The 12201-nt window shown below is 36.8% G+C and overlaps 1 protein-coding gene across 2 annotated transcripts; it reads left to right on the plus strand.

Moving 5' to 3' along the window:
* Positions 1–6892: 6892 nt before the first annotated feature.
* Positions 6893–12018, plus strand: MPZL2 (myelin protein zero like 2). 2 transcript variants are annotated; one of them, XM_027835468.1, is made up of 5 exons: positions 6893–7301; positions 8608–8774; positions 9076–9286; positions 9981–10138; positions 10650–12018. In XM_027835468.1, exons 1-4 carry the CDS (start codon positions 7247–7249, stop codon positions 10130–10132), a joined length of 585 nt encoding a protein of 194 aa, XP_027691269.1. In that variant the 5' UTR covers positions 6893–7246; the 3' UTR covers positions 10133–10138; positions 10650–12018. The 2 variants fall into 2 exon arrangements, with proteins under 2 accessions (XP_027691269.1, XP_027691268.1); XM_027835467.1 differs by having other exon boundaries at positions 6896–7301; positions 9981–10128.
* The last annotated feature ends 183 nt before the right edge of the window (positions 12019–12201 follow it).

Consider the following 12201-nt stretch of genomic DNA (forward strand, 5'->3'; position numbering starts at 1 on the left):
GAGACTGTGATTTTGATAAGAGGTGGATCTCTAGTCAAACTCACCTCTTAGCAGCCCAGTGATCTCTTTAGTCTCCCTCGCATTATTTTTTTTTTTATTATGCTGACTCATTTACTTATTACAATGATTCAGACTCATTGCCTTCTTAAAAAAAAAAGTATTGATGTTTTTTGTTTTTTATATCACCATAGTATCCCATGTATTCTCTCTCTTCCTCAATGAAGGCTATCCCATATGTTGTTTTTTGAAGGGTGTTTTTTGAAGAGGAAAAAAAAATCAGCATAACATTGCTACATTGAGAAAGTTCAAAAACATGTATAATCAATAACACTTGTGGATCTCCTAACTCCATCAAAGGATGGGTTGGGGGAGTATCTTCTCACATCTCTTCATTTGAGTTCCCTTTGATCTTTGTAATTTTGTTAACATCTACTTTTGATTTGTTGGTTGTCATTCTTTCCATTTACGTTGCTGTAGTCACTGTATATATTATTTCCTTGGCTCTGCTAACTTCATTCTATATCAGATTATGTAGATCTTTCCATGATTTTCTATATTCCTTACATGCATCATTTTTTACAGTTCAGTAGTATTTATTACATTTATGTACCACAATTTATTTAGTCATTCCCCAATCAATGGGTGTCTATTTTGTTTCCAATCCTTAGCTATCATAAAAAGTGCTGATATAAATATTTTGGAGTATATACTTTTCCTCTTCAGTGTCTTCCTTGGGGTGTAAGTCCAGTAACAGAGTCTTTGGTTCAAAGGGTATGGACATTTTAGTAACTTTATTTGCATAATTCCAAATTGCTTTCAAAAATAGTTGTACCATTTTACAGCTCCACCAACAATCTATTAATGTGCCCATTTTCCCACACTGACTGTTGCCATTTTTTGTCAGTTTTGTCAATTTGCAGTGTATGAGGTGAAACTTCAGGGTTGTTTTGAGTGATTTGGAGCAATTTTTTTTTATGTGGTTGTGAATATTTTGCAGTCCTTTTGAGAACTGTCCATATACTTTGTCCGTTATCTATTGGGGAATAGCTATTAGTCATATGTGTGTGTATCCACACACACACACACACATATATATGTACACACATATATAGTTTATATAACTTGGATACTAAACCCTTATCAGAGAAATTTGATACAAATTTTTTTCCCCATTTAACTACTTCCCTTCTTATAAAAGATGCATTAATGTTGTCTGTGCAGAAGCTTTTCAGTTTCAAGTGATCAAAGTTATTATATTTTTTGTAATTGTTTCTATCTCTTACTTGGTTAACAATATAGCTCTTACCCATATCTGTGACAGGTATATGATCTATCTTTTTTTATAGTATAATATATATGGTCATACATCCATTTAGAATGTATTGTGGAGTGTGGTGTAAGGTGTTGGTCTAAGCCTAATTTCTGCCAGACTGCTTTCCTGTTTTCCCAGGTAATTTATGTTTTCCACTTGGTCAAACACTGGGTTATTGAGTTCTATTGTTTCTGAATCTCTCTTGAATCTCTAGAACCTATTCCATTAATCTATTTTTTAACTAATACCATATGGTTTTGATGACTGCTGCTTTATAATATACTTTGGGGTCTGGAAGGCTAATCCCCCTTTGTCCTTATTTCTTTTCATCATTTCCCTTGATATGCTAGATTTTTTGTTTCTCTAAATTAATTTTGTTATTATTTTATCAAACTTTATAGTATCCTCTTAGTAATTTGATTGAAATATCATTAAACACCTAAATTAATTTTGGCAGTATTGTGATTTGGTAGTATTGGTAGTACATAGTAAACTATATTGGCTTTGTCATGAGCACCAAATATTCCTCCAACTATTTAGGTGGCTTTTAAAATAACTCTTTAAGAGTGCTTTTTAATTGAATCTATTTAAGTCTTTTATGTGCTAATCCCCAGATATTTTATGTGTTTTGCAATTATTTGGATTTTCCTTTTTATTATTGCTTCTTGGGATTTATTACTATTATTATATAGAGATACTATTGATTTTTGAGTGTATATTTTGTAGCCTGAAATTTTGCTAAAGTTTTGTCTCAATTAGTATTCTTGCTGATTCGCTGGGGGTTTCCAAGTAACCTGTCATATCATCAGCAAACAGGGATAATTTAATTTCCCCTTCACCTATTCCTTTAATTCCTTTCTCTTGTCTTACTGCTACTGCTAACATTTCTTGTATCATATCAAATAATTGTGGGGAGAATGAGCACCCTTCCTTTACTCCTGTGTTTACTGGAAAAGGTTCTAGTGTATCCCATTGCATATGACACTTGCTTTGGGTTTTAGATAGGTGCTTTTTATGATATTAAAAAAAAAAGGTTTCTCTTTGCTTATATTTTTGTGGGATTTTAAACATAAGAATGTTGTACTTTGTCAAAGTCTTTTTCTGCATTTATTGAAATGCTCATGTGGTTTGGGATATTTTGGTTTTTAATATAATTATGTTGATTGTATTCCTAATGTTGAACTACTCTTGCATCCCTGGTATAAATCTCACTTGATAAATCGCTGTAATCTGTTGATAGGATTTTGTTTAAAATTTTTGTATCAACGTTCATTAATGATATTGGCCTACAGTTTTCTTTCTATGTTTTAACTTTCCCTGGTTTAGGTATTAGGACTATATGTGTCTCATAAACGGATTCTGGTAGGGTTCTTTTATTCTCAAATTTTGAAAAAATTTGCCAAATCTGGGTACTAACTTCTTTAAAATTTTGTCTGATCCCAGGGTTTTTTTTTCTTTTTCTTTGATAATTCCTTCACAGCTAGATCTATTTCTTTTTCTGAGACTGAGTTATTCAAGATCTCTTTCTGGTCTTCTGATACTTTGGGTATTTTATATTTTTGAAGGTATTCTATTTCTTTTGTATTCTTAGTTTTGTTAGCATATAATTGTACATAATATGCTCAGAATATTATTTTTATTTCTTTGTTTTGCTGTGATTCCACCTTGCTCATTTGCTGTTTTCTTGATTTGATTTTCTACTCTCTTCTTTTAAATCAGATTAGCTAAGAATTTATCAGTTTTCTTAGTCTTTTAAAAAAAAGTTTTTAGTTTTACTTATCATTTCCTTGCTTCTTTTATTTCCAATTTATCTATTTCTCCTCTAATTTTCAATATCTTCTTTGCTGTGCTTATTTTACATTTATTTGTTGATTCTCTAATTTTTAAAAATGCACAGTTTATTACTCTTCCTTTTTAAATTGTATGATTGTAAGGACGTGACTTTTCCCTGAGAACTTCTTTAATTGCACCTCAGAAATTGTTTCATCATTATAATTTTCTTTTACACAGTTATTGTTTCTATGATTTGTTTTTTAGCCCACTTATTACTTAAGATTTCATTGTTAAGTCTCCATTTGGGTCTGTATCTTTTGGTTGTGATTCCTGACCCAATTTCTATTCTTATTGCATTATGGTCTATGAAGGATGTGTCGGTTATTTCTGCTCTTTTATATTTTTTTGTAATATCTCTGTACCCTATTATATAGTCAATTTTTGTAAAAGTTCCATGTGGTACAGAGAAAAGATGTATATTCTTTGTTGTTGTTGTTGAGTGGTTTCAGTTGTGTCTGACTTCATGATTCCATTTGAAGTTTTCTTGGCAAAGATACTGGAATGGTTTATTATTTTCTTCTCTAGCTTATTTTACATATAAGGAAACTGAGGCAAACAGGGTTAAGTGACTTTTCCAGGATCACATAGCTAGGAAATATCTGAGGCAACATTTGAACTCAGGAAGAAGAGTCTTCCTGATTCCACGCCCGGCACTCTCCACTGTACCACCGAGTTGCCCACAATCCAAGCATTAGTAACTCCATTTTATAGATGAAGAGAAAGCAATTCACACACAGTTCACCAGTCTAGGTCTCTGCCCAGCTGACTTTTAGGTGGTCACAACTGACCCCAGCTGGATGCTGTGTTCTTCCTTCAGGTTTGGTGGAGTGCTGCACAGCTCCACTCACACAGTGTCTTATCCCAGTGACCTGTGTCACTTCCTCTCTTCCTTAGTTCTTTGGCATGGCACAGGTGTTCACAGCCTACTTTCCTTGACACCAGCAACTCTAAGGTATGGGCAGTTTAGAGCTTTGTAGCATTGGTGCTTCTGGGTTACAGATCCTGGCAGGCTTTTTGTTCCTGAAGGGCTGTGGCCAGTGTCATGTCACTAGGTCTGCTAGTGTGGCCTTACTGCGGGTAGTGTAGGAGGCTGAGGAGGAGTGCTGAGTGAGTTCAGGGTCATTAAGTATCAGTATCTGGGTTTTTTTTTAATCTTCTTTTGGATTTTTGTCCTAGAGTATGGAAACCACTAAAGTTGTTTTATTGTTGGTGCATGGTTCCTATTTTGAAGAGTTTTGAGAAATCATGGGGATTGAAGAAAATGTCCAATTGCATCTTGTTGCTCTGGTGACCTGGAGGTTGACTCATTCTCTTCTAAATACATATGCACCTTTTCTGATTCCCATCTTCCCTTAAAATTCCTTTTGTGAAGCTTTTTCAACTATGGTTATAATTTGGCATGGAACAATGGGAGGCTTTATACCAGAGGGCCAACATGGGTGTAGGGTAAAAGGACTCCCCACAATGATACTGGGTTTCTCCTTGATTTGCACCATATTACACATCTGCTCACTCATGCCCCACTCACACGTCCACTTTCCCATCCAAGCTCCCAAGGGAATACTGTTTGGAATCTGTGGGTTTCAGGTCACCTTCTTTTCTAGTGCAATTATACCCATGGTGGTACTATACTATTCTTTCTTCTTACCTTCACCCCCATTCCCAATCCCAGTTGAATTCCCCCAAATGCCAGTATTCCTAGTTAGAATCCTCTTAGAATTCCTAGTTGGAGTCTATAACCATCCTAGAGTCCTAGAAGAGGCAAGATGATACCCAGGTGGCTAAAACGTTATTTATTATTACCCTGTTCCTTAAGATTGTGATATCTATTTGAGAGTGTAAAACTAAATGATTGGAAACATCCTGTTTTTATGCTTCATATAGAGGTGAGGAAAACTTGGCTGGAAACCAGTTCAAATGAAGAATTTAGTAGACTGCAAGCTCAAAATAAGGCAGTTAAAGCTAATGTGGCCTTAGGCTATATAATGGAAAAAGTGCTACATCTGGAATCAGATGTGGGTTTGGCACTTGCTGTATGACAGTAGGCAAGTCACTTACCCTCTCTGGGTCTCAGTTTCCTCATCTGTAAAATGAATGGGTTGGACTAAGGAACTTCCAATATCCCTTCTAACTCAGATGAAGCAGCCTTTCATGTGTACTCTTTCTTGATCTCCACTGGCTGCCAGTATCCCCTCCCTCCCACAGCTACCTTCATTCATTTTGTATACTTACATAGGAACTTGGTGTATCCCTCATTAGAATGTAGGCTGCCTGAGGGCAGGCACTGTTTCACTTTTATTTTTTGTATACCAAATGTTTGCTATTCCTTGGCTGACAATAGGTATTTAATAAATGCTTCTTTATTGGTTGATTATATCTTATGACCTTATGGAAAAGGATGAGAAACTATATGTAGGAAGATCATTGAAGGAAACGAGGATGTTAGTCCAGAGAAAAGAAGACTTAGGGGTACATGATAGCTGTCTCCAAATACTTGACTTGTTAAATATTTTAAGAATCAAAGTAGAAAACTGTTGAAGGACTTCCTATCCATTAGAGTTGTCCAAAAATGGAATGGGCTTCCTGGTGATCAGGAGGAGGTAGTCACTTGTTGGGAATATAACAGATACACTTTGAGTAGTGATATGTTAGGTTCTTTCTAATTCTGTAATTCTACAACCATTGAAAATTGAGATCTTTTCTTGTGAATCTAATTTATTCAAGAGGCAGTTGATGATGTAGGACGAGAGATCAAGAAAAAGAATAAATCTGGAGATACATATCTAGAAATCATCTGCATTGAGATGCTAATTTGAGTTCTTGGGAGCTGATAAGGTTACCAAATGAAGTAGTATGGATGGAAAAGAGAAGAGGGCTGAGGGCCAAGTCGTGGGGACAACTACAGTTAGTGGGTGTCACCTGAAGATCTACCAAAGGAAACTGTGGAGCAGTCAGACAGATAGGAGAACTGGAAGAAGCAATGCTATGAAAATCTAAAAGAGAGTCAACAGGAGAGAGTGACCGACAGTGTGAAAGGCTGATGAAAGAGTGTTAAGAGGGTGGGGACTAAGAAAAGGCCATTAGATCTGGCACTTAAGAGATCATCTGTAACTTTGGAGAGAGTAGTTCCAGTTGAACAATGAGGCTGGTAGCCAGACTGCAGAGCATTTAGAAGAGAAGGAGAAGATAGGAAGTGAGGCATACAGTATAGACAGATTTCTCAAGGAGTTTAGCTGAGAAGGGGAGACATATAACATGATACATGCTTGGATCAAGTGAGAATGAGGGAGACACGAGCTAGTAGGGAAAATCTGAAAATTAGAGAGAGTAAGGATGACAGTGGAGACAATCTGCTGGAAAAGTTGGGAGTGTTTGGAACCAAGGATGCATATTCAACGCTAGGTAAATTTAGGTGGTAAATAAAGCCACATGATAATCTCATTTTAAACTATGCAGTCAATATTTGGATTGGAACTCATGTCCAAGCAGGAAACATTTTTGGGTCTGAGGAACCCCTAAACTAGCTCAAATAATAGTCCTGTTTGGGTTTTTTTCTGAACCTGTTCCCAATCTCTATTTAGCCCTGGGCAGTGCATGCTGTCTAAGCTTCAGGAAGCAGAATAACTGCAAGATAGCGTTCAGGAATTATTTCATCATTTGCTTCCCAGGCACACCCCAAACCTGTTTTAAATAGTGTGATGTGGGTTAAACACAAGAAAGGCTGGGACCTATCTCCCTTTACTTGACTCCACCTCTATTTCAGAGGCTATCCAGGGGCCAGATTACGCAGAAAGCTAAGAGAGGATCAGCACAGCTTGGGTCCTTTAAGCAGCAGAGTTTAGAGAGGGAGGGAGGAAAAGAGGGAAGTGTTTGGGAGGCTCCACCTTTCATTCCAGCAGAGTGGATGGCCAGAACTAGTGTGAGTCAGGCACCAAAGCTTAGATTCCCAGAGGTGAAGAGGATCTTAAAGAATTTCCTCTGCCGTCAGATTCTACTCTTTTGGACACACTACTGCTCTCTTACTCTTGGCAAAACCTCTGAAGGGTCTGGACTCCCTCAGTCTGCCCTTTTTGGTATTGGTGTGAGGGCTGGATTTCCCTGATGTATGGCAAGAGCCCGACGTGTGCTGTGCTTCTCTTTTGCATACAACTCACAGGTAAGGAACGCGGCCTTTTATTCTGTCTTCCTCCTCTGCCTTCTTCCTGCTGAAGTCAGTTGGTGAATTTAAGAAGTCGTGAGAATTAATGTCAGTGAGGCTGAACTAGGTTTTTTTTTGGTTTGACTCCACTGAAACTCAAATTAGTGTGCTGCTTTTTGGGAACTGCTTTTGGACAAACAGGTTTAGGTGTGTTCAGGTTGCCAGTGATTCAGACACAGTGAGCGCTTTCTGATCTCAAGTTACACATTATTTTCTTCTTGACTACTATCAGGCTGCAACTCCAGACAGGATTTGGCTCAGTATATTGCAAGTAAATATGTACCTGGTTTTGTCTGGGACTAAATATACAAAACTACAAAAGTCACACACATGGAGCAGTGTGGTTTTGAAACTAACTGGTTTTGAACATGCACACAATCATTTGGGTATACACATTCCTGGAAGGCACATGAGAAGCAGCAGAGTATAGGAACAAGGAAGTGGATTTGAAGTCAGAGTAAATGGATTTGAATTCGAATTTGAATTTGAATTTTTCACTGTTTGCTTCCTATGTGATTTTGGGCGAATTCCTTTAACTTTCTGGGTTTCAATTTCCTTATCTGAAAGATGAGGGCAGTAGATTAGATGATATCTAAGATACCTTCCTGTTCTAGATCCTGTGATGGCAAAAATAACTCTAGGCAAAATACCTAGAGGATTAGCAGCTTTGAGGAAATACATTTTAGGATACTTTAGTGTTTATTTAATGAACTCCTGTAGCATGTTAGGAACTATATGACAAAGTTGCTCTCTTGTGAAGGCATTTTCAATGAACTGCAAAACAAATATGATGTCATTAACTAAATACCACAAAACTTATACCCTCTTATAGTTATGTTCTGTCTTGTTTTTATTCTCCAATATTACAATTTGATAAATTTTTGCTACATGAGAAGTGAGTATGCAGCACGTCAGGCTGCTTCACAACAATGTGTGACTTTAGTTTTTTTTTTTTTCTTAAGTCGGTAAACTTCTCATGGGGTATAGAAGTGTTCTGAATTCTGGGAATGTGACTAGCTGCAAGTTTGGATAAACGGACATCTCAGTTTGGTTGTTTGACCTATCTGGACTGTTCTGTTGGGAGCTTCAGAATTCCACAAACATCCACTTATGGGGGTGGGAGGAAAGCACGTTGTACAGCACCATATCAATGTAAACTGTTACTGTTAGCAGAACATTTGGCGTGGCTTAACACGGTTAGGCAGTTTTTTCTATAACACATCTCTTCCTTGATCCTTCTCTTCTCCTTTGCTTATCTTTGTAGTTGTTTGGCACATAGCAGCTGTGGAAGTTTACACCTCCGGAGTAGTAGAGGCTGTTAATGGGACAGATATTCGACTAAAATGTACTTTCTCCAGTTTCTCCCCTGTGGGTAATGCCCTAACAGTAACCTGGAACTTCCGTCCCCGAGATGGGGGGCCTGAGGAGTTTGTAAGTAGATTATAATAATTTTCCAGGGAGTTCTGGGTGGGATAATTTATGGCAAGTTCCTTCTGTTCTTTCTGAAATTACTCTTGGAGACAAGAAGAGAGAGTGAAAATTCCCAGGAGGACAGACTGAGCAGAATAGAAGACAGGTAAATGAGAATTTAATAGCTTCTTACAGAACAGTACGTTGGCAGAAAAGATGAAGCACTTACTGAAGCAGTGGCCTTCTCTTTTAACTCCTACCATCTAGCCAGGTAGGACCAGGTATACAATGAAAATACTCCTCTGCAATTCACTCTTTCTAGGTGTTTTACTTCCATGAGCAGCCCTATCCACCAACTGCTGGACATTTTAAGAATCGGGTGGCCTGGGACGGAAATGTAAACCGGAATGATGTCTCCATCATCATCTGGAAACTACAGTTTAATGATAATGGAACGTTCACCTGCCAGGTGAAGAATCCACCGGATGTTGATGGAGTGATAGGGGAGATTCAACTCAGTGTTGTACAGACAGGTAGGTCACCTAGAGGAAAGTGTACTGAGGGAGAGGAAAGCTTTTGGAAGAAAGAGTATCCATCTTCCATGATGGCTGCTAGAAAGATTGAGGGGAGGGGTGGGCTTATTCTATAGAAGGGGTGATAAGAGGTAAAATGAATTCTGAGGCAAAAATAAATACTTTGGCTCAAATTGGAAAAGAAATAGAAAATACATAAGGCAAAAGGATTCAGGGAAATTGTTATAAAAATGTTGAGGTTAAGGGAAGTATAGGGAGAGAAAAGAACTATAAAATTTACACTTTCATGGGGGGGACAGACCAGAAGATAGTCATGCATAATAAAGGTGAATAGACAGCAATGAGGTCTGTGAAGAGATGCTATTTCTTCCCTTCATACCAAGTCTAGTTTAAAATTTTCCCTTCTAAAATCAATCAGATGATAGGAAACCAAGGTAAGATGTGGGAAGAGAGAAGAACTGAGGGAAAGGAGTGTTACATATTTATCTGATGAAGTTAGTAATATCCTTGCAACCCTGGATAGTAATCTAAGCAGAGCCTTTTTTCTATTGTTCCTGAAAGTTTAATCCAAGGGAGTAAGAAAATTTTGCATGTAAAGTGGGGGAGATTTATTATGTTGAAAATACAGCCTCCCATATATTGGGGAGTTTCCATGGTCTGTAGGGTCTTAATATGTCCTTTTTCCTTTGTGCAGTACGTTTCTCTGAGATCTATTTCCTGGCTCTGGCCATTGGCTCTGCCTGTGCACTGATGGTCTTAATAGTAATTGTGGTGGTCCTCTTCCAGCACTCCCGGAAAAGACGGTGGACCAACAGAGGTCATGTGGCAGTTGAAACAGAATCGTAAGACTGGGTACTTGTGGGAAAACTTCTAACACCATCTCATAGTGACTCTCATAGTATTGCTTTTACATAAGTGTACCTGACTTTAGTCAAGAAACCTAAGTGAAAATTCATTAGAAAAAACACATCATCTTTATTTAAACAGAACAAAGTTTATGCTTATTTTGGAAGCTGAAATGACCAGAGTTGGGGGCATTCCTCAAATTAAAACTGTAAGTGTTCATAAAATAGAAAGTAAATGACTATTTTGTCTAACTGGAAAATAAAATATAGTAATAAGAGTCTTGATCCAGTATAGGCATGTCTCCAAACCTGAGAGAAGAAAGCAGTTTTGTAACATTTTCTTTCTTTCAAGAATGGAGAATACATGAGAATGACAACATGAATCAAATGTAAAATGTCTCCCATTGTACTGTGTTGTATTGTGTCACTACTCACTGCATGGTGTTAATATGTTTTTGGTTTATGTTAGTAGGCAAAAGCAATATATTTTTCACTTTAGTTTTTGCTTCATATCTCAGGTAATTGAGAGTTTCCAGAACAAGAAGCTCTAAGATATGCTGGGATTAATGGAAAATTTCCTTCGGCTATTCCAGTACTGACCCACTTGAACCAAATCTGCTCATTCACATCCATGCTGACTTGCTGTAATAGTCTCTTATGAGCCAGTGCTGGACCTTTTTGAGCAAACACTGCCAGAATGTTCTTATTTTCCCTTTATCAAGGTTTTATTCAAATTCAAAATTCAATGCTATCTAGCAGAATGAAGATGAATTCGTCCTTTAAAACACCATAACATTTCCTTCTGAAGATGATGAGAAGCAATTTTTGATATTAAATCTATGTAGGTTCTCTGTCTTCTGATGTCTTCAATCAAAAGGTCAGATAAGTCTCACAGCTGTTTCTGCGTTTTGCCAGAAGTAATTTGAAACATCAAATTGTTGACTTGAAGAGAAGAATGATTTGCTGAGCAATTGCTGACTGCTCAGTTTAATATGATTTTGCAACTCTAATATGCAAACCGAACAAAGGCTCATCTCGAGGCTAGAATCATTACGCAAGTTACCACTGGGATTTGGAAGATGATCATTATACTTCTGGGAGTTTAAGGATAGAAAATTGTAAAAAAGGACCCAAAAGTGGTGATGAAAACTTTATATAGTATTATATTCAGCTCTGAAAAAGTAGGATTATTGCTGGAGTAAAAGAATATTTTTTCATTTGATATTTTTTCTTAGGGTGGAGTAAAAGGGAATTCTAAATCTAGGTTTTATAATGGTTGTGATGATGAAAGGCATTTCTTTTATGAACTAGTACATCACTGGTTTAAAACAAACTTTGTAAGTGGGATTCAGGAAGAAAAGTATCTTCTTAAAAAATGTCCAATTTTCTGTTTTCTCTCAGCTCTAAGCCACAACATTTAAGGTATAGACATCACATGGAAGTTTAAGCACAAGAGTGAATTATGAAGTCTGACTGTTGGCATGTCTTCTTTAGTAAGCAGACTGGTGAATATATTTCTTTTAACAAATGAAATTGGTCCAAGGAGACTACATGTCCTAGGACTTCCAAATGTGCTACTTCAAACTTTAAAGACAGCTGAGCCTTGATTTTGACAGTTAATCAACAATTTGTCTTCATTACTAGATAATTTTCTTCAGATAGATGGTCTGGATAGTGTTTTATAAATGAAATTAAGTTTTTAAAAAATAAATTATCTTTAGTCCTGATTCCAGCAAAACTTGTAGCTTCCTTGTGCCTTGGTTGAAACATAGGAGAAAATTTTACTTACTATTTGGATATCTATCCTAATGGGCCCTTTTGTATTGTAATTTATTTTTTATTAAGCTATAAAAACTCATGTGAATAAATATTACCTTTAGTAATAAAGCATTTTTTCATTATTATTTGCACACACAAAAATAAAAAAGCTTAAAAAAGCATTTAATTCAGAAATCAGATGGGGGTGGGAGTAAATGAAGCTTTTAATTGAAATGAAAAAGTAAAAATTGCCTTAGGATAAATCATTCATTGGAGGTGGATATTACCGGATAAATAAACTAACTTGATTTC

Source organism: Vombatus ursinus, unplaced genomic scaffold (genome assembly GCF_900497805.2).
Source record: "Vombatus ursinus unplaced genomic scaffold, bare-nosed wombat genome assembly UNPS02014816.1, whole genome shotgun sequence".
Lineage (NCBI taxonomy): Eukaryota > Metazoa > Chordata > Mammalia > Diprotodontia > Vombatidae > Vombatus > Vombatus ursinus.